Here is a 25,011-nt window from a genome sequence, read left to right as displayed (position 1 = left end):
TGTTGCCTAGAGAATGCCATGGACAGAGAAGCCTGGCGGGTTACAGTCCATGGGATCGCAAAGAGTCGGACACGACTAAATGACTAGACTAGCTACCAAGATGTTAATGACCAGGAAAGATGACTCCAGGGGCAAAGAACTTTTATCAAAACTCTATCTATAACCGAACTCTTCTAAATCACACAGACACACACATACACATGCAGGTGCACATACACACAAACATATACGGTGCATACATATATACACACATACACATATACACATACACACACATATACATATATACACACATACACATATACACATACACACATATACATATATACACATATACACACATACACATATACACAAATACATATATACACATATACACACATACACACACATATACATATATATACACATGCACATATACACAAACACACATATACATATATACACATATACACATGTATACACATATACACAAACACACATATACATATATACACATATACACATGTATACACATATACACACGTATATGCACATACACAAATGCACATCACACATATACATATATACACATGTGTGCCCAAATACACATATACACACTCACACAAATACATATATACACTCGTGTACCCACATACACGTATACACACTCACACAAATACATATATGCATGTATATGCACATACACATATACACATCACATATACATATACAAACACATGTACCCACATACCCACACACACATTCACATATATGCATATATACACATGTATATTCACATACACATATACACGCTCACACATATACATATATACACACGTGTACCCACATACGCATATACGTGCTCACTGCTGCTGCTAAGTCGCTTCAGTCGTGTCCGACTCTGTGCGACCCCATAGACGGCAGCCCACCAGGGTCCCCCGTCCCTGGGATTCTCCAGGCAAGAACACTGGAGTGGGTTGCCATTTCCTTCACCAGTGCATGAAAGTGAAAAGTGAAAGGGAAGTTGCTCAGTCGTGTCTGACTCTTCGCGATCCCATGGACTGCAGCCCACCAGGCTCCTCTGTCCATGGGGTTTTCCAGGCAAGAGTGGTGGAGTGGGGTGCCATTGCCTTCTCCAATACATGCTCACACATATACATATATACACTAGTATATGCACGTACACATTTACATCACACATATACACATATATGCTCATCCATGTATACACACTCATATATATACATACAAAACCCTCATATATGTACCCATGCATGCACATATACACCCATACACACACACACACAGCAAGAAGCAGTACCAGATCTCTCTACCACACTAGCCTCAAGGGAGATAAAAAAGGAACTATTCAAGGCCATGAGTAAGAAAAAACAAAAGTGAAATAACCTTACCAAAGTCTGAGCTTCAAAACACTTCCACAGGGAGGATGGGGGTGCAGAGGGGTCTTGGGCTCCCCTCAAGGCCAGCAGCCTTTCTCCTTTCTCAGGACAACTCAGAGACTGAAAACCAAGCCTCTTGTCAGGCAAGGGGGCAAGAAAAGGTAACTATGAAAATCAATCCTATAGGTACTTGAAAAAGAGACCTGGGGTGAGGGAAGGAAAGAAATAGGTGAAGGAGAGAAAGAGATTCAAACTTACAGGTGCAAAATAAGTGAGTCCCGGGTGTGAAACGTACAGTGTGTGGATTATCGTCAAGAACTATGTATTATCCTGCATGTGGCCAGCACATCTCACATTCTCAGTGTCTTTACTCCTGTCGTGTTGTCCTCCACTTTCCCTCCTCATTCCTCTCAGTTCCAGCCCTGATGGCTGGAAGGACTTACTCAGGGGTGTTCGTTTCCTCTTAAGGGAGGCAGCTTGGACAGTGTGGACCCATCAACACCTCCAGAGTCAAGTTATTTATTTCAACCAGCATCTGACCTGCCTCACTTTTTCAAAGTTCTAGAAGTCAGTAGGATCCAGAAGGATATCTCAGGACACCCCAACATTTAAAAAACACAAGCAAATATGAGGACTAAATTGACTACAGCAGCAGCTTAAAATAAAATCACTGACTCCTTCCTAAGGTAGCATTTTCCAACCCCAAAGCAAGATTCCCTGATCTAAACGTCCCAACTCATGTTGCTGTGGCCAGGGAAAGTGTATACACAAAGAAGACATAAGAAAGAGAGGAGAGGAGAAGCTTTCTTGCTTTCTTAGCTTTGCCAAGAAGCTGACTGTCATAATTTACCCATCTCTGATTTTAAATTCATGGGGGATATCCCTCATTAAGTAGTTAATCCCTTCTTCTTCTGAGTGTGAGGTGGAAAGAAAATCTACTGTCCATGGGGTGTATCATCTCCCTGAGCCAGTGACATCTTACACACTTACCATGGTTCTTGAACCTGAGTGTGCCTCAGAATTATCAGGAGGGTTTGCTAAAACACAGATTGCTGGGCTCCACCCTCAGAATTTCTCTTTTTAAGTTATTTGTTTGTTTACTTCTGGCTATGCCAGGTCTTCATTGTTGTGCACTGACTTTCTCTAGTTGCAGCTGGTGGCGGCTACTCTCTACCTGTGGAGCTTGGGCTTCTCACTGCGGTGGCGTCTCTTGTCGTGGAGCAGGGGCCCTGAGTGTACAGACTTCAGTAGTTGTGGTGCACAGGCTTAGTTGCTCTGTGACATGTGGGATCTTCCTGGATCAGGGATCGAACACATGCCCCTACATTAGCAGGTGGATTCTTAATCACTGGACCACCAGGTAAGTTCCCGGAATTTCTGATTCAATAGGTCCTGGGAGTGGGGAGGGAAGAATTGATCATTGTGACATGTTTTCAGATTCTGCACTAAAAACAAGTCCCAGGAGACAAATCAGTCTGCAAGAGCTGAAGTAGCTCAGTGGGTCAAAAATCCACCTGCAATGCAAGAGACCCCAGTTCAATTCCTGGGTCAGAAGATCCCCTGGAGAAGGGATAGGCTACCCACTCCAGTATACTTGGGCTTTCCCACTGGCTCAGACGGTAAAGAATTTGCCTGCGATGAGGGAGACCTGGGTTCGGTCTCTGAGTTGGGAAGATCCCCTGGAGGAGGGCATGGCAACCCACTCCAGTATTCTTGCAGAATCCCATGGACAGAGGAGCCTGGTGGGCTACAGTCCACACGGTTGCAAAAAGTCGGACACGACTGAGTGACTAAGCACACACACAGCCCACTTGAGCTGGGAGCTTGCCCTCCAAAAGTGGTACTACTCCTAAAGGCTGAACATTCAGGGAATCTTAGGTAGGGTCCACCAGAAGCGGAGCTTAGAGAAGCGGGTCACTAAGGGAATCTCATGAAGGGAAACCTGTCAGGGAGTGAGAAAGAGGGTAAGGCCTGAGAAGAGGTGAAGCAAAGATGTGGTCTGTTGGTGGGGAGGGGCGGAGCATAAGTTATACTGCAGAATGGTCCCTCCTTGAGGCCAGGAGGGCAACAGAGAGCAGAGGGGCGGGGTGACTTTCCAGAGAGGCAGCTCCCAGGAGCCCAGAGCGATGCTCTGGAGAAGGAAGACAGCTGTGATCTGTAAACAGCCACCACTCACTGCTTTGGGGAAGCAGCAGTGGGACATCACAGTATCTGCTACACAAGACAACGTCCCCTGACCCCACAAATAGATAATGCTCAGCAGCATGGGTGCTCAACAAACCTCGAGGGGAGACTGCCAAGTTTTGTCTTTTACTGGGAATGTAGTTTTCTTTTACAGTATTATTAGATTTTCTTAAGGAAATTAAACAAAACTGCTATGAATGAGACCCATCACACTTTGACCATAAGAACGTATATCCAGCTATTCTATTTGTTTTTAACTTTTTATTGAAGTATCAGCAGTGGTGTGCTGATAAAATTTTAACAACCGGCTCTCTAAATGTAGTTCTGACGTGTACTTTGGTTGATTCTCTTGTTTACACAAACAACAAGGAAGAGGGAAATGAAGCAGCAAAGACCTGTTTTGAAACTTCACTCAGTCTTCTTTGCTGAACCAGATAATATACTTCAAATAGGAAGAATATTTCCTTGATTTCTTTTACACTATTCACAGATGCAGAACAGCTTCAAATTTAACATGCTTTGTGAACATTTTCTTTCTAGGCAATCAACAGAACAATAAAGCAAGCCCTAGTTTATCGCATCTGCTGATTTCCATGGTGTAAATACTCCTGCTATGGAAGATTACAAGCTGCTAACGTGATGTTCGTGACAGTGGAGCTGGGCCGCTTCGATGCTGGGAGCCACCATTATGTAGTAGTTCCACCATCCACATACCAAAGTTGTAAATAATCTCAAGGGCAGAGAGAACAGTAGAAGAGTTAGGAAGTGATGAGTTCTGAGTATTTATTATATTTGTCAAAAAATATATATTTCATTGTAAGTTAATATAACTTCATTTTTTACAATGGTTGTGATTAACTGACAACTCTAAACTGCCGAAAATGTAACAGTCTGCTCTCATGAATGGACTCCAGCACACCTATGAAAGGTCACAACGAAGCACACAACCAGCACCCATGAAAAGTGTAAGGTCAGGGCGAGGTCGGGATGTAAGGTCAGGGCGAGGTCAGGATGTAAGGTCAGGGCGAGGTCAGGATGAGAGGTCAGGGCAAGGTCAGGCATGTCGGACATGTCCCGGCAGAGGGCGCTGCAGACAAGCCCCCGAGACGGCCCGGCAACCAAGCCGACCAATCAGGAGCCGACACGAAGCCCTCGCCGTCCAATCAGGAGCTGACATGGAGCCCTTGGACACCAATCACCGCTGAGCCCGCGTTTTCTTCCTTATATGGGAGCCCCGGCCCGGACTATAAAACCCCTTCCCCACCCCTCACACTTCGCAGACTCCATTTACCCCGCAGACTCGTTTTACCCTGCTGACTCCCTTTGCTTCGCAGACCCCCCTCGCTCCCCTGCTTACCCGCCCCGGGAGTTCTGCCCGAGAGTGACCGCCCAATAAAAGGCCCTGAACAACGGTCCATAGGGGTGGTTCCTTCTTCCCGCAGCGTTTCTTACAAAAAGAAAGAATACACAGCACGATCAGATCTCCAGAAGACTCCCTCAGCCCTCCTTGTCGCCCCTGGACTCCTTCCCCCAGAGCCTTCGGTGGATCACCAACACCCTGATTTTCAACCACTGGATCTGTTTGCTTGTGATGTAGGTTGTTGTTTTCGTTCAGTTGCTAAATCATGTCTGACTCTTTGCGACCCCATGGACTGCAGCACACCAGGCTTCCCTGTCCTTGAATATCTCCTGGAGTTTGCTCAAACTCATGTCCTTTGAGTCGGAGATGCCAGCCAACCATCTCATCCTCTGTTATCCCCTTCTCCTCCTGCCTTCAATCTTTCCCAGCATCCAGGTCTTTTCTAATGAGTCTGCTCTTCACATCAGGTGGCCAAAGTATTGGAGCTTCAACTTCAGTATCAATTCATTTCAACTTCCAATGATTTCCTTTAGGATTGATTGGTTTGATCTCCTTGTAGTCCAAGGGACTCTCAAGAGTCTTCTCCAGCACCACAGTTCAAAAGTATCAATTCTTTGGCGCTCAGCCTTCTTTATGGTCCAACTATCACATCCATACATGACTATAAGAAAAACCATAGCTATGACTATACGGACCTTTGTTGGCAAAGTAATGTCTCTGCTTTTTAAAACGCTGTCTAGGTTTTTCATAGCTTTTCTTCCAAGGAGCAAACATCTTTTAATTTCATGGCTGCAGTCACCATCTGCAGTGATTTTAGAGCCCAAGAAAAGAAAATCTGTCACTGTTCCCATTGCAGGTTACACCAATGGAATTGTAAGCCTGCAGTTTGACGTGTTACCACTAGAGGGCTCTCGTGAGGCCCAGACAGAATGCCCCGCCTGCAGGACTTTGAAATCTTCCAAACCCAGTCCCTGGGCACTTACTCACCTCTCTCCCCTAAGGGGACCTTCTGTTACTCACAACCCAGGGTGGGAGGAAATAGAGAAACAACTGAGTGATAAATCTGAGCATCGGTAAGTCTCTGGAGGATATCTGGGGCCACAGATGTCCCAGGGGAGATGTAGGGACCAAATTCTGGCCAAGGAGTCCCAAATGGGGCTTTGTCCTAGAACCCTAGTGTGGTCTGCCAGTGAGCCAGTGGGCAAATGAACGAGGACTGCTTCCTCCCGGGTCGTCACTGAGCCAGCTGACCAGGTGAACCCGTGGAGAAGCAAGTCGAGAGAATAGGGGAAAGGAAGTATAACAGAGTTGAAGTTCACAGCGAGTGGGACAAAGCTAGGTTTGAATCACCACCTCTTCGCTCACTAGGTTTGTAAACTTGGGTAGATTTTACTTCACCTCTCTGAAACTTAGTTTGCTCATCTACAGACAGGAACAATAAAACCCTCCTTGATGCTTAGTTGACAGACTAGGTAAGATACTATATATGAAGCAAGGAGAGGGTCATGTATGTCACTTTTTTCAGAAGTACTATTTTCAGTATCAGAATGAAAAGGAGACTCCTGTTTTGTCTGTGAAGGTTATGCACAGAACTGACAAGTGTGGAAATATGGGGATTAAAATTGCTCTGAATAATATACAAACAGCTATTTCATTTGTGCAAGGAGTTAAATGCACATTAAAATGTATTCCACATACATACATCTACTTTTACATAAAAGGGATCAGTTCAGTTCAGTTCAGTCGCTCAGTCGTGTCCGACTCTTTGTGACCCCATGAATCGCAGCACGCCAGGCCTCCCTGTTCATCACCATCTCCCGGAGTTCACTCAGACTCACGTCCATCGAGTCCGTGATGCCATCCAGCCATCTCATCCTCTGTCGTCCCCTTCTCCTCCTGCCCCCAATCCCTCCCAGCATCAGAGTTTTTTCCAATGAGTTGATTCTTCTCATGAGGTGGCCAAAGTACATAAAAGGGATAGATACATGATATTTTTCGATCAGCTTTTTTTTTTCTTTTTTGCTGGTTTTACCTCTTTGTTAATATAACATACCATCTCTAGCATACCACATAATCCTTGTTAGCAAACCAATATATTGCATTCTGTGTTATTATCCATATTCATATAAGATAATTTACATATATATACATATGTATGACTTTACAAAAATAGGTTCCTGTAATGCTCTTTCTGCACCTTGCTATTCTTTCTTTTTTAGACTTTTTATTTTGTATTGGAGTATAGCCAATTAACAATATTGAGATAGATTCAAGTGGACAGCAAAGGGACTCGGCCATACATATACATGAATCCGTTCTACCCCAAACTCCCCTCCCATCCAGGCTGCCATATAACCTTGAGCAGAGCTTCCTGTGTTATACAGTAGATCCTTGGTGGTTATCCATTTAAAATATAGCAGTGTGTACATGTTGATCCCAAACTCCCTAACTACCCTTCCCCCCTGTATCTTGCTATTCTTAATACAACTCATAAAAATCTTTCTGAGTTAATAAATACACTCTACTATTTTTAATGGCTGCATAATACTCCAAAGTACAGATGTTCTGTAACTAGGTCAGCTATATCTCAGTTAAAGGCTACTTGCTTTGCTTCTATACTTGTTTGTACTAAGAACAGTGCTCCAATAAGCCCCCTTATACCGCTACCATCATAAACCTTTTAAACTAATTTTAAAATAACTTTATATAAAGATCTTTTGTTTTTATGGGAAAGAGCCTAAGAATGGGTTTTTCAGGTCAAAGGGATTATGCAATTCTTATTTTAAACAATTGTCTCCAGATTGCATCCCAAAAGAGTCTGTTACAATTTATATTTCCGCCAACGCCATATGAGAGCATGTTCTCCAAATCCCTGGCAGCAGTCAGCTTTGCCTTCTTATTTTTGTTTGTTTGAGGATTTTCTTTTTATTGTGGACATTTTCAAACATCTTGAAACCAAATAAAATAGCATAATGAGGCCCCCAAATATTCACAACTCAGCTTCAGCAATTATCAACATTCTGCCATTACTATAGCTTTCTTTATAATTTTTGCAAATTTATGGACATAATGTGATATACTTGCTACTTCTAAAAAATCTTGGTTTTGCATTTCTCTAACTGCTAGTGTTTCTGAGTACATTTTTCACATGTTTGGAGTTCATCTTATGTAAGTGCCTATTCATTGCATTTGTATATTTCTTGGTTGTTTTTTTCTTGTCAATGTGTAGAAGCAGTTTGTATTATAGATGTTAATCTTTGTATTCTGTGTTGCTGATATTTTTGATGTTTGTTTACAATGTCTTTTGCCTTTCTAAGGATTGTAAATTTTTTATATATTTTAAGTGTATGTTTTGTTTTCTTTTACAGCATTTATATTTTCTATATCACAAAAGAAACTTACCCACTACCACTACCAAATGAAAGCTGGTACAACCACTTTGGAAAGTTGTTTAGCAGAATCTGTTGAAGAGGAACATTTATATATCCTATGACCTAGAAGTTCTGTTCCTAAGTACATAACACAACAGAAATGCGTAGATGTGGTCACCCAAAGACGTGTGCGAGAATATTCATAACACTTCATCATAACCAAAAACTGGTAGAGGGAAAAAGTGGTAATGCTGGTCAACATTAGAATAGAAAAATAAATTGTGATATGTTCATATAATGTAACACTATACAGCAACGAGAATGAGCTAACAACTACACTTGATGACTTGGACAATCTCATAAAAATAGTTTCGAAAAAGGAACCAGGGAGTTCCCTGGCAGTCCAGAGATTAGTATTCTTAGCTTCCACTGCAGGGGGGACTGGGTTCAATCCCTGATCAGAGAACTAAGATCCTGCAATCCATGCAGCATGACCAAAAAAAAGGAAAAAGTAAACCAGACATAGAAGAGAAAATACAGTATGATTCCCTTTATATAAATATCAAAAATAAGAAAACTGATTTATGGTGTTAGAAGGCAGGGTAGAGGTTATGCTTAGATTGGGGTATAAGGAACTTTGTGGTGTTGCTGGTCATTGTCTGTTTCTTGATCTGTGTACGGGTTAAACAGATGTGTTCACTTTATGACCTATGACTTGCACACTTTTCTCTAAGTATGAAGTATTTCAGTAGAAAGTTGACAAGATCCACTTGAAAACCTGCACACAGATCTTTACAGCAGCTTTATTCATAATTGCCAAGACCTGGAAGCAACCAAGATGTCTTTCCATGGGTAAATGGACAAATAAACTGTGGTACATCTAGACAAAGGATTGTTATTCAGCACTAAAAAGAAATGAGCTATCAAACCGTGAGAAGATGTAAGGAAACTTAAATGCATATTACTAAGTGAGAAAAGTCTGTCTGAAAATGCTACATATTGTATGATTCCAACTATATGACTTGCTGGGAAAAGCAAAACTATGGAGACAGTAAAAATATCAGTGGTTGCCAGGGCTTTGGGGGAGGTGAGACAGAAATGAATAGGTGGAGTGCAGAAGACTTTTAGTGCAGTGAAAATACAGTGTAACAGTGGACACATGTCACTATCCATTTGTCCAAGCTCATAGAATATATAATGAAGGCATCAACTCTAAACTGTGGACTCTGAGTGATAATGATGGGTCAGTGTAGGTTCATCACTTTTACCATTTTAGTGGAGGATGTTAATAATGGGAACAGCTCTACAATTGTAAGAAGTATATGGGAAATCTCTGGACCTTCTATTCAGTTGCTATTAACCTAAAACTGCTGTAAAAAATAAAATCTATTTTTCAAAAAAGAATGAAAAAGATTTACTCTCTTCCTGATGGGTAATTATGCCATGGCATTTATTAAATTTTCCAATAAATTAAAATATTATCTTTATCATTTTATTAAATTCTCACATATGCTGATATATATTTCTGGATTCTCTATTTGATCCCATTGATATATTTTTGTGTTTGTCACTTCCTGTGCTGAAATTATATTGATAACTCTAGTTTTACAGTATGTTCTGATATCTGGTAAGACAAGCCCCCTTCTCATTACTCTTCATTGCCACACTTCTCTTGACTACTCTCAGGCATTATTCTTATATATAATCTCTATTTTAGTCCAGTTTTAAAGACCATGAAATAGATTCAATAGAGCAATAATAGAATTTCTTAATACTTACAATTTAATTTAGAGAATAGATATTTTAATCATTTTAAATCTTCCCATACAGCCATATCTTTTTATGTATTCACATTTTGTTTTATAGCCTTCATAAAATTTCACAGTTTTCATATAGGTACTGTGCCTTTCTAGTTAAATTTATTCCTAAGGACGTCCTTCTTACTGCTATCATGATTGGAACATTTTTCCCATTACTAATCCTGTTTCCTCCATTCTTTTGCTAGAATGGAGCAAGGCTATTGGTTTATGTACGTGTCCAGAAGCAGAGCACAAACCGAGGTTCCCTTTGTGCCAGGTGGAAGAAATTCATTTCCATCTGGCTTTTCCCAGCTTTTCTCCAGGAGGGGTTTTAATTCAGTAGAGTCGACACAGTGCCAGGAAGCGAGAGGGTCCCGAGTCCTTGTCCCAGCCACCATCCCCTGAGACAGCCATGGTCTCCTTGCGTCCTGTCTCTTGTCCTTACCGGCCTGTGCTGCATTGTCCCGCTTTTCTTTCTGACGAGTCTTCCCTCCTCCTTCTCTGTCTCTCTCCCTCTTCCTCCCTCCAGCAGGTGGCTCATATGGTAAAGAATCCATCTGCCAATGCAGGAGATGCAGGACACCCATGTTCAATCCCTGGGTCAGGAAGATCCCCTGGAGGAGGAAATGGTAACCCATTCCAGTGTTCTTGCGTGGAAAACTCCATGGACAGAGGAGCCTGGCAGTCTACAGTCCATGGGGTGGCAAAGAGTCGGACACGACTGAGCACACACATGCCCACACCTCCGTATCACGCTAGGCAGTGGGAACCTCCCTAGCGCCCCCTCTGTCCAAACACAGCACCCAGCATTTCCATCCAGGAATTAAGACACAGACCCCCTTGCACTTGGATCCCAAGTGTCTACGTGGGGTCCTCTCCTTGAGTGAAGGGGCTACAGAGTGATCCCCTTTTCCCAGGGACCTGCAACATCTTCTCATCCCTTGCTCCTCCTTCCTCTTCGTGTCTGGAGACTCCGCTCCACTCTTTCTTCATTCTCTTAAATCTAGGTTCATGCCACGAGTTACAGAAATACTCAAAAGGTAAAAGAAGTGTCTTTTTCTCTCTTTCTGCTTCCTCATCCCTTCTCTGAGGCAACAGAGTCAGGGCAGCCTCATTCAAATAGGAGAAGGGCTGTCAGGGGGGAAAAGAAGCTCTGGTGGGGAAAGCACTATGAATATTTCAACATAGTACCCACCAGACGTATAGGCACAGGGAAAAAAAAAACACTGGGGGAAATAAAAACAGAATGTTAACAGAGATGCTGTGCTTCCAAGAGGTGAAAACATGAATGAGTTTTCTAATTTATATATTTTTTAAATTTTGCTAAGTTTGTAGAATTGTTACTTATATCATTACACACACAAATTACCTAAACCAGCTCACTTGTTTGTGTTCTATGTAAGTCAAATTTATCGCATGAGAAAGTCCTACAAACCCAAGCATAAATAAGAAACACAATGAAAGTTTTAAAACAGATGTGCAGAGTACAAAATGTAAAGCATAAAGGCAGGCTCAACTGGCTCAGCAGCTTGGGTTGGTTTCTAGAATGGCAATCACTTTTGTTATGAAGTTACGTTTATTATGCTGATTTGGGGGTCTTGGACCAGCTAAGCATGAGGGAGTAACCAAGTGAACCAGAGGATTCATGATGTACCTATTTCTAAAAGAAGTTTTGCACCATGAGGCAGTTGGGTTTTCCAAACCTAACCATATTGATGGTTAGAGGATGTCTTAGATCTGGTAGGTTCTTAAAAACAAAGCAAGATCTTGACAGGAATTCTTGCTCAATTGCGGGAGATGGGGAAACTATATGAGAAGGCAATGAGGGATTTCCACGGAATTTCCCAGGCAAGAATATTGGAGTGGGTTGCCATTTCCTTTTCCAGGGGATCTTTCCGACCCAGGGATCGAACCCACATCTCCTGCATTGCAGGTGGATTCTTTACTCCTGAGCCAACAGGGAGGCCCATCTAACGCTTAGGAATCTGTAAGTATTGTGAAAACAGGGACTTTATCTTTCCTGCTTCCCAGGCTGAGATTACATATTTAATTTAATTAATTTAACGTAATAAATATTTATTGAATGAGTAATTGATTTGTATTTCATCATCTCTCGGTAGAGGCCACTAGCATAGTAACAAACGGCACAAGCTCTGAGGTCAGACATCTGAGTTCGAATCCGAGTTCTGAGCCTCGGCTTTTACCTTGCAAGTGAAGAGTCAGTGAGTTAATGACGGATGGAAAAGCACTTGGAACAATACTTGGCAGGTGGGAAATTCTCCATAAGGGCCTCCGTTGGGAAAATGCCTGTCCCAGGAAAGCTCGGAGCCATCCCTTGCGGGGTGTCCGGGGATTGTGGGTGTGAGTGCGATGGGAAGGGCAGGGGAAGGAGGCAAACAGCCGCTGAGGTTGCGCCCCGGCCCGAGCACCCAGCTGGCCCAGCCTGGGGCGGAGTCTCCTCCGGGCGGGCGGGGGCCGGGCGGTTCCCCGGAGGCACCGAGGGACCGGGCCAGCCGTGCGGCCGCCGTCTACGCGGGCTATGGCGAGCGCGGCCCGGGGGTCCGGCCCGTGGCCCCCGCTCCTGCTCCAGCTCTCGGCGCTCCTCGGCACGCTCAGGCCCCAGGTGAGAAGCGGGCGGCCGCGGAGCCTCCAAGCTCCGGTCGGGGGCGCAGGCGTCCGGGGGTGCGGCGGGACCACAGGGGGCGCCTCGCCCTCTCCCGAGTCCGGGTGCCCCCAAGTCAGCCCCTGGCTGGAGAAAACCTCGTTTGGGGGAGTTGTCAGTTGCCCCACGAGCTGCAGAGGGGACCCAGCACCCCGCCCCTCCTGCGGCGTGGGGGTGTGGGGGGAGGGAACAGCCCGAGGGAGGGGGGCCCTCGCTTTCCTGCCAGGCCTCTTAAAACTTCTGGAACCCGGCTTCCTTGGAACTTTAAAGGTCCCCTGTGGAGAAGTGCGCCCACACACCGATTTTTACAGACAAATTCAGGCGGATCACAGCGCTCCCCCTTACCAGGGACTGGACCCCGAACTTACAACCTCTGGGATAAGTAAGCTGGACCTATGGGAATCCGGTTCAACCTTGCCGGAGCGGAAAAGTCCAGTCTTACAGAAATGCAGTGAGAGGGAAAAGCCAGGACTACAACCCAGGAGTCTAGCCTATAACCCCCAGCACAGCTATTGGCCTCCCAGAGGCAACTGTGCCCAAGTTGTGCTCAGATGGTGGAGTATCTGTCTGCAACCTGGGAGACCCAGGTTTGATCCCTGGGTGGGAAAGATCCCCTGGAGAAGGGAATGGCAACCCATTCTGGTCTTTTTGCTGGGAGAATTCCATGGACAGAGGATCCTGGCCGGCTACAGTTCATGGGGTCGCAAAGAGTCAGGCACCACTGAGCAACTAACACACACAAACGCACAGAGGCAACTGCTGCTGCCACCCCAGGCCCACTTCCAGCTTGAGACCCACCCCATGGTTGCCATCTAGGAATGTGAGCACAGTGTGGCCAGAGTGGGTGTTTCCAGGGGGGAAAAAAAGAGAGAGAGAGAGAAAAAAAAGGTAGAAATGACAAAAATTAGAAACTTGACTTTTTAAGTGAAATCTTTCCAATTTTTAGAAACTGGTAGACAAAATTTTAAACCCCCGATGGTCAAACAAAACTCAACCGTGGACTCAGTCTGGGGCTTCTTGCCCAGGACAGTCTCCCTCCTGCCACGTGGCAGATCACAAAACAGGGCGGGAAAAGAGAGGGCTCAGAGGCAGCTTCCTGACTCTACTCCAAGACCATTGGCTTGCCCCCAAACCTGAGGGTCCGGGGGCAGGACATGGCCTTTGCAGAGGTGCGGCAGGGCCACCCGGATGTTAGAGTTCCTGCTAGGAGCTCAGCCCCACCCTGTTTGCTCAAGGAAGGGCTGGAGCAGGTGAGTTAGCCCAGCGGGGGCCAGGCGCTGGGGCAGTGCCAGCCTCCTTACCGTGGCCACCCCCCAGCCTTGGTCCAGGGGGCCCCCTGCAGGCTGGCACCAAAAGTAGCTGGGCCGGTTTGGGGGGCGGGGGCGCAGAATGGGTCATCCCCCAGAGAGGCAGACAGTGAAGCCAAGGAGAAAGGGACCAGGTGCTGGAACCAGAGAGACGGTGGTTCAAGTCCCAGTCCTGCCGTTTATCTGTGTGGCTTTAGGCTGACTACCTAACTTTTCTGAGCCTTAGTCTCCTTCACCTGTACAGTGGTAAGTATAATGGCACCGCTTTCTGGACTCCTGTGGTGGTCCAGTGCTGAGGACTCTGTGCTCCTAATGCAGGGGGCCTGGGTTCGATCCCTGATCAAAGAACTAGATCCTGCGTGCCAAACCAAGAGCCCTCAAGTGAAAGTGAACGTGTTAGTCACTCATGTCCAACTCTTTGCGACCCCATGGACTATAATCCTCCAGGCTCCTCTGTCTATGGAATTCTCTAGGCAAGAATACTGGAGTGGGTTGCCATTTCCTTCTCCAGGAGATCTTTCTGACCCAGGGGTTGAGTCTGAGTTTCCTGCATTGTAGGTGGATTCTTTACTGTCTGAGCCACCAGGGAAGCTCTCACGCTGCAACTAAAATCCAGCTAAGCCAAATAAAAATTTTTAATAAAAGCATCAGTCTCTTAGGGAGGCTGTAAGAGTCACTGATGTCCTTTTGTAAAGGAGCCAGGCTCCCAGCTCCCACTGTCACCCCTCTCTAGGGTCTTGGAGATCAGGGGGTGGAGCCAGCAGCTTTCCCAGTCATCCATCCTTCTTTCCGTTTCCCTCTGGGGGACAGGGAGTCCCTGCCTGAAAGGACTACGGTGGTCCCAGGCCTCTCAGAAGATGTGGCTTTGTTTCCACTGCAGGTTCAGAGCTTCACACCAGAGAACCTCCTGTTTGTGTCTACCCTGGATGGAAGTCTCCACGCACTGAGCAAGCAGACCGGAGACTTGAAGTGGACGCTGAAAGATGGTAAAGAAGGGCTGTCACTCCCTGGACCTCAAGCTGGGAGAGGTCACCTCAGGATAAGAGCATGGGGTCTAGAATCCAATACTCAGGTGTCTTCAGTCAGCTTTACCACTTACCCAGGCTGTGTGGCCTTGGAAAAGTCACTTCTCCTCTCTGAGCCTCAATGTCCTCACCTGTAAAATAGGGCCAAGGGTAATGACCCTACCTACATACAGGAGAGGTATTACATTACGCTCATGACAAAATGCTCACTTGGTGTCCAGCACACGGTAAGTACCAATGTGAGGTATGCCTTTCAATGGAGAGTTTGGAGGGGACTGCTCATGGTTGTGTCCTTGTCCCTGCAGATCCCATCATCCAGGGGCCAACATACGTCACAGAGTAAGTGGACTGGGCTCTCTCAAGGCACGGACAGCTGGGAGATGGGGAAGCCAGTGTTGCCTGGAGGGGCACATGGGCTGGAAGGAAGGGAAGAAATTCAGGTCTGGAGCTCTGTGGCGCCTCCTGTCAGGGGTGGGCTCCTACAGCCAGAGAAGTTGGAGGGAAAGGGCCCTCTTGGAATCAGGGGGTGTGAACGAACCTTCCCCCCGCTCCTCTGCCCCACAGGACCGTCTTTCTCTCAGACCCAGCTGATGGCAGCCTGTACATCTTGGGGACCCAGAAACAACAAGGATTAATGGTGTGTTTCGTACTGTGCTTGGATGGGCGAGGATCAGGACTTCTGTTAGCCAGGGCACTGAGGGGGCTCTAGGGCCAGAATCTGAGTGTCCTGCAGAGGATGAAGTCTGAGAGCACTAGGGCAAGGCTGTCTGGAGGGGCCTGTCGAGGTTGGGAATGGGGGGTGACTCTGGCTGTGTCTGTACAGCAGGCTGTCAGGTCTCTGAGAGTGTCAGGAGCTTCTCCAGGGGCTCTGAGGGTTTTTAGGGGAAACCTATGTATAGGTTGTTGTTTAGTTGCTGTCATGTCCTACTCTTTGCAATATCACTGACTGCAGCCCAGCAGGCTCCTCTGTCCATGGGATTCTTCAGGCAAGAATACTGGAGTGGGTTGCCTTCTCCAGGGGATCCTCCCTACCCGGGGGTCGAACCTGCATCTCCTACAATGGCCAGTGGATTCTTTACTGCTGGGAACCCCGTGCATCAGTTACTTTTTGCTAAATAACACGTCGCCCCCAAACTTCAAATGCAGACAGTTTATTTAACTCATTTTCGTGGGATGGCAGTTGCTGGACTCAGCCAGGTGGTCTTGCTCAAGCATCTGTGGTCAGCTGTCAATCAGCTGGCTCTTTTGTTGAAAGCTGGTTGGTAGTTGGCTGGCTTTCAACAGGGGCCACTGGGCCAGGGGTCTCTCATCTTTAAGCAGACAAGCCTGGACTTGTTCACATGGTATCAACAAGGGAATCAGAAGCAGCAGGAGGGGGCAAAGCCAGGGGATGAGCAGTTTTCAAGCTTTACTTATTCTCTTATCCCTTAGTATCCACAGAGGATCAGTTCCAGGTCAAGCTCCCACCACCAAAATCAGAGGGTGCTCAAATCCTTTATGTAAAACGGCATAGTATTTGCATATAACCTAAAGGTATCCTCCCATATACTTTAAATCATCTTAGATTACGTATAAGACCTAATACAATGTAAATGTCATGTAAGCAGTTGCCAGGTGTGCAGCAAAGTCGTTTTGCTTTTTGGAACTTTCTGAAGCCTTTTTTTTCCCCAAAAAATATTTTCAATCTGCAATTGATTGAATCTGTGGGTGCAGAACCCCTGGATAGGGAGGCTGCCTGTATCACGTTCACTAATGTCTCATCAGCCAAAGCTGGTCACGTGGCCAAGCACAGAGGCCGGCAGTATCAGACCTCTGACTGTGCCATGGGAGGCCTGCCAGGACGGGCTTACTCTGTGATTAGGAAACTGAATTGATAAGAAATGTTGGTGTGTCCAACGGGCAGGCCCCAGCAAACAGACAGCACACTCCTACTGGAGAGATTAAGGACGTGTTATTAATGGGGTTACTTACAAAGATGGGGGCCTAGTCTTATTGTTGTTCAGTCATGTCTAACTCTTTGCGACTCCATGGACTGCAGCATGCCAGGCCTCTCTGTCCCTCGCCATCTCTCCAAAACATCTCCCGAAGTTTGCCCAAATAGTACTGGAGTGGGTTGCCATGCCCTCTTCCAGGGGATCTTCCCAACCCAGGGATAGAACCCCGGTCTCCCTCATTGCAGGTAGATTCTTTATCGTCTGAGCCACCAGAGAAGTCCAAGAATCTGGAATGGATAGCCTTGCCTATCCCTTCTCCAGGGGATCTTCCCGACCTAGGAGTTGAACTGGGGTATCCTTCTTTGCAAGTGAATTCTTTACCAACTGAGCTACCCATGGGGCCGAGGGGAGGAAACTGGAAGGCAGGGTGCCGAGTCCTATGGCCCATACTGTGGGATGCTATTTATCATCTCTAAGCCAGTGGGGGGAGCAGTTATCACTACCTGGAGCTGGAAGGGGTTTGGGAAGAGGACCGCATGACAGGAGGCCTTTGGGGGAGAGGCACAGCCAGTTCACGATGACTCTGGGAGAGGAGCCCAGGGAACCCTCCCCCTGTTCCTGCCCCTTCCCTTATCCCAGCCCCACTAGAAGCCAGAGCACAGGGCGCCCACTGATGGGATCCATACAAGTGTGTCTCCCAGGAGAGGCAGAGAGCAGCCCTCCTGTTCATCCAGCTATGTGTCCACCATCAGGTCTTATGGGGCAGGTGTGGCTATTGGTGACATCATTCCCCTGCCTCTGGGATAAAGTCCAGTCGCTCCAACAAAGCACATCAGGACCAGCTCACTCCTGCAGCGTCTTCACTCACCACGGGCACCTGTGTATACACACATGTGCACACACTCACACTGATTCATTTCTTGAATATGCCAGCTCTGGGGCTTTACCTTTTCCCCATAGGGTTCCAGACTGCCTGGGTTCCAGCTCGCTGCAGTAACAGCACACACATCCCCGTGGATCCACAGGGCTTGCTCTCTTGCTCACACCGTGTGACCCATGTGGGTCCTCAGGGTCCACCTGTCCTCTGTCCACCATGGTCTTCTGCAGATTCAAGCTGTCAGATGCTCTGTCTCAACCTGGGCTTCTCCTGCACCAAAGAGTGTAGAATGTGACATGGTTTCTTCTGTGCCCTCCCTTCGGCTAAAACGGGTTTCATGGCTGTGCCCACTTTAAGCACAAAAGACGGGTAATCTCACCAGGAGCCCAGAAGGAGAACCAGAATATTTGTGAAACGTGCTCCCCTTCCCCACGCTGGTTCCTATTCATCCCCCAAGGCCCAATTTAAAATCCAAACTCCTTTCCAGCCCGTGCTCTTGCCTCCAGCTTGCCTCCACTTCCGTCTGCCCTTCTCCATGCCCACTCCCAGTGCCCTGGCTGTTCCTCAAACATGCCACCTGGGCTCTTCAGTAGGTGGCCCTGCCGGTGGTCTCAGCATTCTGTCCCTCTGTCCTCCACGTGCTCCTGAGCCTCACTATTCCCTTGGCTTGAGTTCTTACTCTCTAGCCTCCCTATGTGAAATAGCGTCTCTAATCACTCTCTATCCTAGTTTTCTGAGTTTGTTTTAATAACAGTTACTACCTATGCTAAAGCTGAAACTCCAGTACTTTGGCCACCTCATGCAAAGAGTTGACTCATTAGAAAAGACTCTGATGCTGGGAGGGATTGGGGGCAGGAGGAGAAGGGGACGACAGAGGATGAGATGGCTGGATGGCATCACGGACTCGATGGACATGAGTCTGAGTGAACTCCAGGAGATGGTGATGGACAGGTAGGCCTGGCGTGCTACGATTCATGGGGTCGCAAAGAGTCGGACATGACTGAGCGACTGAACTGAACTGAACTGAACCACTACCCGGCATTGTCATTTTTGTTTGTTTATTATCACCCACACCAGAAATGTAACTCTGTGCAGAAAGGCACTTGGGCCCCAGCACCCAGCTAGTAATAGGTGGAATGACTGAATGAATGAATGCGCCACTGAGCGTCCTCCTTCAGTCCTTCCGTCCCTCATGCCTGTACCAGGTACCCTCAGCTTCTGTGCTCCTCTATCACAGCACTAACCTTACACGCCAGCTGTAGGTTGTATTGCCTTTTGTTGTCTGTCCTGACTCAGTACATGTTTGTGCCTGGGGCACTGTCTTCTAAGAGCTCTGTATGTGGAGTTTGGGGACTTTTTTTCACTTTGATATAATTTCAAACCTAAAGAAAAAGTGCAAGGATAGTACAGAGCAATTCTTTATTCCCTTTACCCAGCTGCGTCAATTTTTTAAATGTCTTATCACTTTCACTCTATTATTCTCTTCAGTTCAGTTCAGTCGCTCAGTCGTGTCCGACTCTTTGCGACCCCATGAATCGCAGCACGCCAGGCCTCCCTGTTCATCACCATCTCCTGGAGTTCACTCAGACTCATGTCCATCGAGTCCGTGATGCCATCCAGCCATCTCATCCTCTGTCGTCCCCTTCTCCTCCTGCCCCCAATCCCTCCCAGCATCAGAGTCTTTTCCAATGAGTCAACTCTTCAAATGAGGTGGCCAAAGTACTGAAGTTTCAGCTTCAGCATCAGTCCTTCCAAAGAAATCCCAGGGTTGATCTCCATTATTCTCTCTTAGTAGATAGATATAGATAATATTACATGTATGTGTGTATATATATGTATATATATATATGTGTGTGTGTGTATATATATATATATATGTATGTATGTATATAAAGGGCTTCCCTGATAGCTCAGTTGGTAAAGAATCTGCCTGCAAAGCAGGAGACCCCGGTTCAGTTCCTGAGTAGGGAAGATCAGGTGGAGAGGGATAGGCTACCCACTCCAGTATTTTGGGCCTTCCCTTGTGGCTCAGCTGGTAAAGAATCCTCCTGCAGTGAGGGAGACCTGGGTTTGATCCCTGGGTTGGGAATATCCCCTGGAGAAGGGAAAGGCTACATACTCCAGTATTCTGGCCTGGAGAATTCCATGGACTGTCAGTGGGATTGCAAAGAGTCGGACATGACTGAGTGACTTGCACTTTCACTTTCATATATATAAAATTTATATTATTCTTATTAATAGATAGATATATAGAGATAATATTAAACATGTATATATAAAATTTATATTATTCTATTTTAGTAGATATAGATAGATAATATTCCACATGTGTTTATCTATAGATAAAGATAGATACTATTATATGTGTATATATAAAATTTCTTTTTCTGAACTCTGAGAAAGAATTGCAGACATTCTGTCCCTTTATTCCTAAAGTATCATTGTGTATTCCTAAACAATGACTTTCTCCTACACAACCTGAGCGTAAATTCTCAAACTCAGGAGATTTAACATTGAGGCAATAGTGTTATCTAATCCACAGTCCATATTAATGTTTCACTTTTCAAAGACTTTATTTAATTAATTATTTATTTTTGGCTGTGTGGCAAGTGGGGGCTACTCTCTAGTTGCATCTCACAGGCTCCAGAGTGCTCAGGCTCAGTTGTTACAGTGTACAGGCTTAGATACTGCGGAGCATGTGGGATCTTCCCAGACCAGGGATCAAACCCGTATCCTCTGCACTGGCAGGTGGATTCTTAGCCACTGGACCACCAGGGAAGTCCCGTATTAATTTTGTCAAGTGTCCCAGTGGTGTGCTTTATTGTTTTCAGTCCAGAACTTGAACCAAGACCACCCCTTGCATCTGGTCCTCATGTCTCTTGACAGTGAAAGTGTCAGTCGCTAAGTTGTGTCCAACTCTTTGCAACCGCATGGACTGTAGCCCACCAGCTCCTCTGTCCATGGGATTTCCCAGGCAAGAATATTGAAGCAGGTTGCCATGTCCTTCTCCAGGGGATCTTCCTGACCCAGGGATCAAACCCAGGTCTCCTGCATTGCAAGCAGAGTCTCTACCATCTGAGCCACCAAGGAGGCCAGCCTTGTCTCCTGGGTGTCCCTTAATCTGGCACAGTTCCCCAGCATCTCCGAGGCCATCGTGGCTGCTGAAATTTTCAAGTCTCAGCGAGTGTTTCTGAGGTTGTTAGTCTAGGAGCGCGTGATCAGGTGGCATCTTGGCACTGGGGGTGGGATTTACTGCAGCTCCTTCGGAGGTCGTGTAGCAGAGTGGTTAATTGTGTGGGTTCTGGAAGCTGGCTCTGCTACTTACAGCTGTGTGACATTAGCCAAGTTACTCAGCCTCTCGGAAAATGGATATGATCAACGTTGTGCCCAGCAAACAGGTTGCATGTGTTTCTCTGCTCTTCCCGCTCCCCAGAGGCTGCCCTTCACCATCCCTGAGCTGGTTCACGCCTCCCCGTGTCGCAGCTCTGATGGCGTCTTCTACACAGGTAAGCATCCCTCCAGCCTGGGGTCCTAGTCCAGCAGGGACAGGACCGAGGTCCAGCCGGGCCAGCAGGGCATGGTGCAGACAGGCTGCACACCCTCTCCAGGTCATCTAGAGAGCGGGCACCCTTCCCACCTCCACAGGCCGGAAGCAGGATGCCTGGTTTGTGGTGGACCCTGAGTCAGGGAAGACACAGATGACGCTGACCACAGAGCGACCCTCTACCCCCCGCCTCTACATCGGCCGGACGCGTGAGTCAGACCCCAGCTGCTCCCCAAGCTCTGGACAGCCCCCGCTTTGGCTCCTCCCAGGCCTGGCAATTGCTCTCCACGCTGAGTTTGGGCCAGTCAGTCACTCTGTCAGTCAACAAACTTGTCACTGAGCACTGAACAACGAGCCAGGGACACGGCAGTAACAAAACAAACGTGGTTCGGCCATAGTGATGCTCACAGAGTCTGGCCTCCAGGCTGGGTGCTCAGAAAGCCCCTGCCTCTGCAAAATGAGGTCCCCCGGGTGAGAGAGGGGGAGGAGCGTCACGTGGGCGTTCCTGGTAACCCTGCTTCTGGGTGTCCCCAGAGTACACGGTCACCATGCACGACCCCAGGACCCCAACCCTGCGCTGGAACACCACCTTCCGCCGCTACTCCGCACCCCCCATGGACGGCTCACCTGGTAAATGTGAGTGTCTCCCTGCCCTGGCTCCGCCTTAGAGCAAGGTCCCCAACTTGAGGAACCCTGAGTGGCATCCACAACTAAGCGCCACCAGCTTCAGACCCATCTGACCCCATGAGGGACCCCACATACTGAATGACACCCTCGTGATGGACAGCCTAGGTCACCCACTCAACACGCAGCCTCTGACCCTCCTGTACCCTGAGAAGCTTTCAGCATCCTGACTTCTTCACACTTTCAGTGAGCCCAGCCAGGTCACCCTGGATGCTCCCCAGACCCCAAGTGACCCCCAAGCAACCCCTGCACACCTGAGCAGTCCCCGTGTGTCCCAGCTGACCCCCAGTGTTGACAGAGAGGAGAGATGACCCTGAGTGACTGCCCCTAGAATCACCACCCCCCTTGATATAATGACTGCCCTTTCCTGTATGGATATGCTTCCTGCTGCTGCTACTGCTGCTAAGTCACTTCAGTAGTGTCCGACTCTGTGCGACCCCATAGATGGCAGCCCACCAGGCTCCCCTGACCCTGGGATTCTCCAGGCAAGAACACTGGAGTGGGTTGCCATTTCCTTCTGCAATGCACAAGAGGGAAAAGTGAAAGTGAAGTCTCTCAGTCGTGTCTGACTCTTAGCAACCCCATGGACTGCAGCCCACTAGGCTCCTCCACCCATGGGACTCTCCAGGCAAGAGTACTGGAGTGGGTTGGTAGTGCCTTCTCTGGGGTATGCTTCCTAAAACTTTACAAATGTTAGATTTTTAATCTTGGGTAAAGTAATATTACAAAGAAATTGCTTTTCTTGTTATTGTTCAGCTCGGTCATCTTCATATATGCTTAATCCGTAGTAGTCACTTGTGTTATTTCATTTCCTTCAGTTTTGGGGTTATTTTTTTTTTCATTTCCCTTAGTAAATCAATATATTTGTTACTGGTTTCTAAGAATTCATTTATGACTAAAGGTGTCAACCATTTGTCATGCAATGTAAATGAAACACCATATTTTATTGCCATCAATTTACTCTGGTATTCAGTATTTTGGTTGTATATTAAAATATAATCATGTTGTGTTTAAAAAAATAATAGTAACTGCCTTTCCTAAATGCCTGAATGACCCCGAAGGTGCCCTAAGCCAATCCCAGACCCTGACTCCACCATTCCACCTGAGAATTCACACAGGCGACCCTGACATGTCACAGGTGACACCCCCAAGGCCCCTAGCTGGGCCCCCTTCACGTTCTACATGACTCCCATGCTACCCACACGTGTCCAGACCACCCTGACTGACCAACAGCCAGACCACGACTGACTTCCCCACGTCCTAAGTGACAAGGACTTATTCTCACACTGGAGTTGCCTTTGGATGACCTCAGCTTACCCCTACATCTTACACAACTGTCCCATTGAGCCTGATCGAAGTGACCAGCGAACTTCCCATGTCCTGATAAGCCTCCAGGTGATCTCACCTGACCTCCACACACCTGAGGGGCCCTGCTGACAGCCCACCCTCAAAGCAGCTTCCCCACCCCAAGATGCTCCAAAGCGCCTCAGGGCAGGGCTCCCTGACCACATCTCCGCAACCATCTTTCCCGGCAGACATGAGCTACCTAGCATCCTGTGGGATGGGTCTGCTGCTGGCCGTGGACCCAGGGAGTGGGGCAGTGCTATGGACGCAGGACTTGGGTGTCCCTGTGGTGGGCGTCTACACATGGCACCAGGAAAACCTGCACCAGCTACCCCACCTCACGCTGGCTCGAGACACCCTGCACTTCCTCGCCCTCCGCTGGGGCCACATCCGACTGCCAGCCTCAGGCCCCCAGGACACAGCCACCCACTTCCCTGCCTTAGACACCCAGCTGCTGTAAGTACCCATGTCTGGGGGCCGGGGAGGAGATTCTGGAACTATTTTGACCAGTGTAGCCCAGGTCCAATGGGCAGGTGTGATGTCCAACCATGGCAGACCAGTCCAGCTAGACCAAGGGTCACATTATTTCAAAAAGTTTGGTAAATAACCAGTGCCCTGCATGCCCGCCGTGTGCTCCCAGGACCCCTGGATAGCCTCACTGTTCAGCAACTAATAGGGTAAAATCTGGCCAAGGAAGGGCCTCCGTATCTCCACCCCAGTGCTACAGCTGGCGTCTGTTCTGATTGGTAGGCACTATGTGTTTATTGGGGCTTTCCCAGTGGCTCAGTGGTAATGAATTTGCCTGCAATGCAGGAGATGCGAGTTCCACCCCTGGGTCAGGAAGATCCCCTGGAGGAGGGCATGGGAACCCACTCCAATTTCTTGCCTGGAGAATCCCATGAACAGAGGAGCCTGGTGGACTACAGTCTATAGGGTCGCAAAGAGTTGAACTCGACTGAAGCAACTGAGCGTACAGGCGCATGTGTTTCTTGATTTTTAAAAACCTTAAAAATGACCCTTGCTTATAACACTGAATACCTTAGTGTCCCCATCTTGGGGAGCCAGGAGACAGACTGGGAAAATCAGGGATTATCCATCCATTCAGTTGGTTCTCCCAATATTAATTGAGCAGTTGCTACATAGCAATCACTTGCTAGACTCTGGGAATACAGTAATATAGCCAGTGTTCTGACCTACAGAAATCTCAGAGTCTAGTGCAAGAGACAGGGGTGTAAAGAGGTAATCATGATATGGTATGATAAGGGAAGAGATAAGAGAAGTATAGTGTATTATGGGAATGTAAAAAGGGCACCTAAATCGAGACTGGGGGCAGGAAGCAATCATAGAAAGATTCCTAGAGGAAGGGACATACAAGCTGAAACCTAAAGGGTGAAGAGAAAACAAGAGAGACAGATCATGGCAACCAGGAAACAGGGTAAGTTCACAAAACAAGGCTGGAGCACAACCCTGAGCAGAGAATAAGGTCTGAGGCTGTTAAACAGAGATCTTATCAGATCATTTGAAGGCTTTAGGATAAG

The 25,011-nt window shown here is 47.2% G+C and overlaps 1 protein-coding gene across 7 annotated transcripts in view; it reads left to right on the top strand.

Moving 5' to 3' along the window:
• The first annotated feature begins 12,591 nt into the window (after positions 1-12,591).
• The window catches only part of ERN2 (endoplasmic reticulum to nucleus signaling 2), a 26,001-nt gene continuing 13,581 nt past the window's right edge, over positions 12,592-25,011 (top strand). For all 7 annotated transcript variants that reach the window (XR_006057912.1, XM_042240156.1, XM_042240155.1 and 4 more), the window contains exons 1-8: positions 12,592-12,719; positions 14,946-15,051; positions 15,396-15,429; positions 15,655-15,727; positions 21,335-21,407; positions 21,547-21,654; positions 21,980-22,081; positions 23,665-23,929. Coding sequence is in view for 6 of the 7 variants with exons in the window: in XM_042240156.1 (XP_042096090.1) it covers positions 12,636-12,719; positions 14,946-15,051; positions 15,396-15,429; positions 15,655-15,727; positions 21,335-21,407; positions 21,547-21,654; positions 21,980-22,081; positions 23,665-23,929 (845 nt within the window). In the remaining variant the exon portion in view is untranslated. The remainder of the gene's footprint in view (positions 12,720-14,945; positions 15,052-15,395; positions 15,430-15,654; positions 15,728-21,334; positions 21,408-21,546; positions 21,655-21,979; positions 22,082-23,664; positions 23,930-25,011) is intronic.

The sequence above is a fragment of the Ovis aries genome, chromosome 24, assembly GCF_016772045.2.
Source record: "Ovis aries strain OAR_USU_Benz2616 breed Rambouillet chromosome 24, ARS-UI_Ramb_v3.0, whole genome shotgun sequence".
NCBI classification, from domain to species: Eukaryota; Metazoa; Chordata; class Mammalia; order Artiodactyla; family Bovidae; genus Ovis; species Ovis aries.
The sequence above is the reverse complement of the archived record's forward strand: the minus strand, read 5'-3'. Positions and strand labels throughout refer to the sequence as shown.